The following is a 1,871-nucleotide window of genomic DNA, read 5'->3' as shown; positions in this document are numbered from 1 at the left end:
AGCACAAGCATGGAAAAAGCTAGAGTGGAAATTTGCATTGGAGGAATGACATGGTTTAATCACACTCTGCCTTCTGACATCCTTAAAGAGCCTGACCTGGCAATCCCAGTGACACCATCACCATCCTGAACATCTGGAAACGTTCCAAAGATTGATATTTTTTTTTTTTTCCTGGAAACTGTTTAAAGTGGGAGATGTGGCTTTCAGAGGGAACAGGGTGCATCCTATCCCATCATGCTGTATGTCCTGAAGGAGTCTGGATAAATCCRAGCAGGAACTCACCGAAATCCATGCAAGTGACAGCAGCCAACAGAAGAAACAGAAACATTTTCATCTTGCACATCCCTCGTTGTCTGCTCACCAGGCTGTCACCACTCTTCGCCAGTGTCACCCGTCCTGGTGGTTTGCCATGCACCGATTCTGTCCCCAGATCCAAATCTACTTGAAAAACGAGTCTCATTGAGCTATAAATGAATTGAAGGTGCTTCAAAGCAGGCCCCACCTCTTGCTACTCCGTCATCTCTTTTCATGTTCCTTGGAGAAGAAAATTCAGCTTCACAGGGTGGACAATGGGTGGAATTGGTTAAGCTGAGTGTTTGGTGTCCAAGCAGGATGCGGAAGGCCAGGGGTGTTAGATAATCCTGGTGTCCAGGATTTGCTTTACAGCTTGGGGATATTTCCTCTCCTTTTTTTTTGGAGTGGTTTCAAGAAATCTTGTGGAAAAAAAATTTGTTTGATTGGAATATTGAGAAATTGAGCCTTATGGATTTTTCTGCGCTGTGTTTTAACCTTCAGTAGGGGCCAGTTTATCAGGAGGAGGAGAATCATGGAATGGTTTGGACTGGAAGGGACAGTCTCATTCCAAACCCTCTCCATGGACAGGGACTCCTTCCACTAAACTAGGTTGGCTCCAGGTCTCATCCAGTCTGGTCTTGAAGTGGAAATCTGATTTTGAATCCCTTACCCACCAGAAAAACCATGGAGCACTGGGGGAAAAAAAAAAGCACCAGTACTGGGGGAAAAAAAAGGACCAGGACCAGAAAGTTTGGACCAAGGGAATCTCTCAGGCTCATTATCCTAAGGAAGGATGGAAAGGAAAAGCTCCTCTGCTCTGAGCCAGCCCTCTCCAAGTGTGGTTCCAATCTCATGACTTTTTGCTTCCCAAACACTTTTCCCATTCCCAACTCTGCTGCTTCAGGCATCTGCTGGATTTTCCTGCACCTCAGGCTGGCTCCACACTAGGAAACACTCCTCCAATATGGGATGAGCAAGTTTGAGTGTGGAATTACAAAAAACTGGAAAGGAAGAGCCTTTTGGGGGCTCTGCAGGGTGCCCTCCCAACATAGACCTTTACTAAGGAAAGGGGAAAAGCTGAATCCAAGATGGTTTTGGAGATGTTTCCACCACTTTTGTTATTCCACCTGGAAGAAATTTATTCAGGGTAATTCACTTGAATTCTTGGAATCCCAGAATCATTAATGTTGGGAAAGATGTCAGGATCATCACGTTCAAAATCAAACCACCACCCCCATCATTTTCCTCACTAAACCTGTCCTCAAGTGCCACATCCACAGGGTTTTGAGCACTTTCATGGATGTGACTCCACCACTTCCCTGGAGCCTGTTCCAATGCCTTACAAYACTTTTTATAAAGAAACTTTTCCTAATATCCAATTTAAACCTTCCCTGGTGCAACTTGAGGCCAATTTGTGCTGTCCTGCCTCGGAATGTTAGAAGATTATCTAGGAATACTAGATAAACAACCCAATTATCATCTCTCCAAATRTAAAGCTTTAGAATCATGGAATAGTTTGGGTTGGAAGGGAATTTAAAGAMCATCCAGTCCCAACCCCCTGSCATGGGMAGRGACAC

At 44.7% G+C, this 1,871-nt stretch overlaps 1 protein-coding gene across 1 annotated transcript in view; it reads right to left on the bottom strand.

Annotated features, from left to right (window-relative positions):
- The window catches only part of LOC130575095 (ly6/PLAUR domain-containing protein 2-like), a 4,490-nt gene extending 4,156 nt beyond the window's left edge, over positions 1 to 334 (bottom strand). Inside the window, exon 1 of the mRNA XM_057368773.1 lies at positions 283 to 334. Within this exon, the coding sequence (XP_057224756.1) occupies positions 283 to 334 (52 nt within the window). The remainder of the gene's footprint in view (positions 1 to 282) is intronic.
- Between the last annotated feature and the right edge of the window lie 1,537 nt (positions 335 to 1,871).

Source organism: Malurus melanocephalus, unplaced genomic scaffold (assembly GCF_030028575.1).
Source record: "Malurus melanocephalus ecotype Western Australia unplaced genomic scaffold, MMel_1.1 scaffold_97, whole genome shotgun sequence".
In the NCBI taxonomy this organism is placed as follows: Eukaryota; Metazoa; Chordata; class Aves; order Passeriformes; family Maluridae; genus Malurus; species Malurus melanocephalus.
The sequence above is the reverse complement of the archived record's forward strand: the minus strand, read 5'-3'. Positions and strand labels throughout refer to the sequence as shown.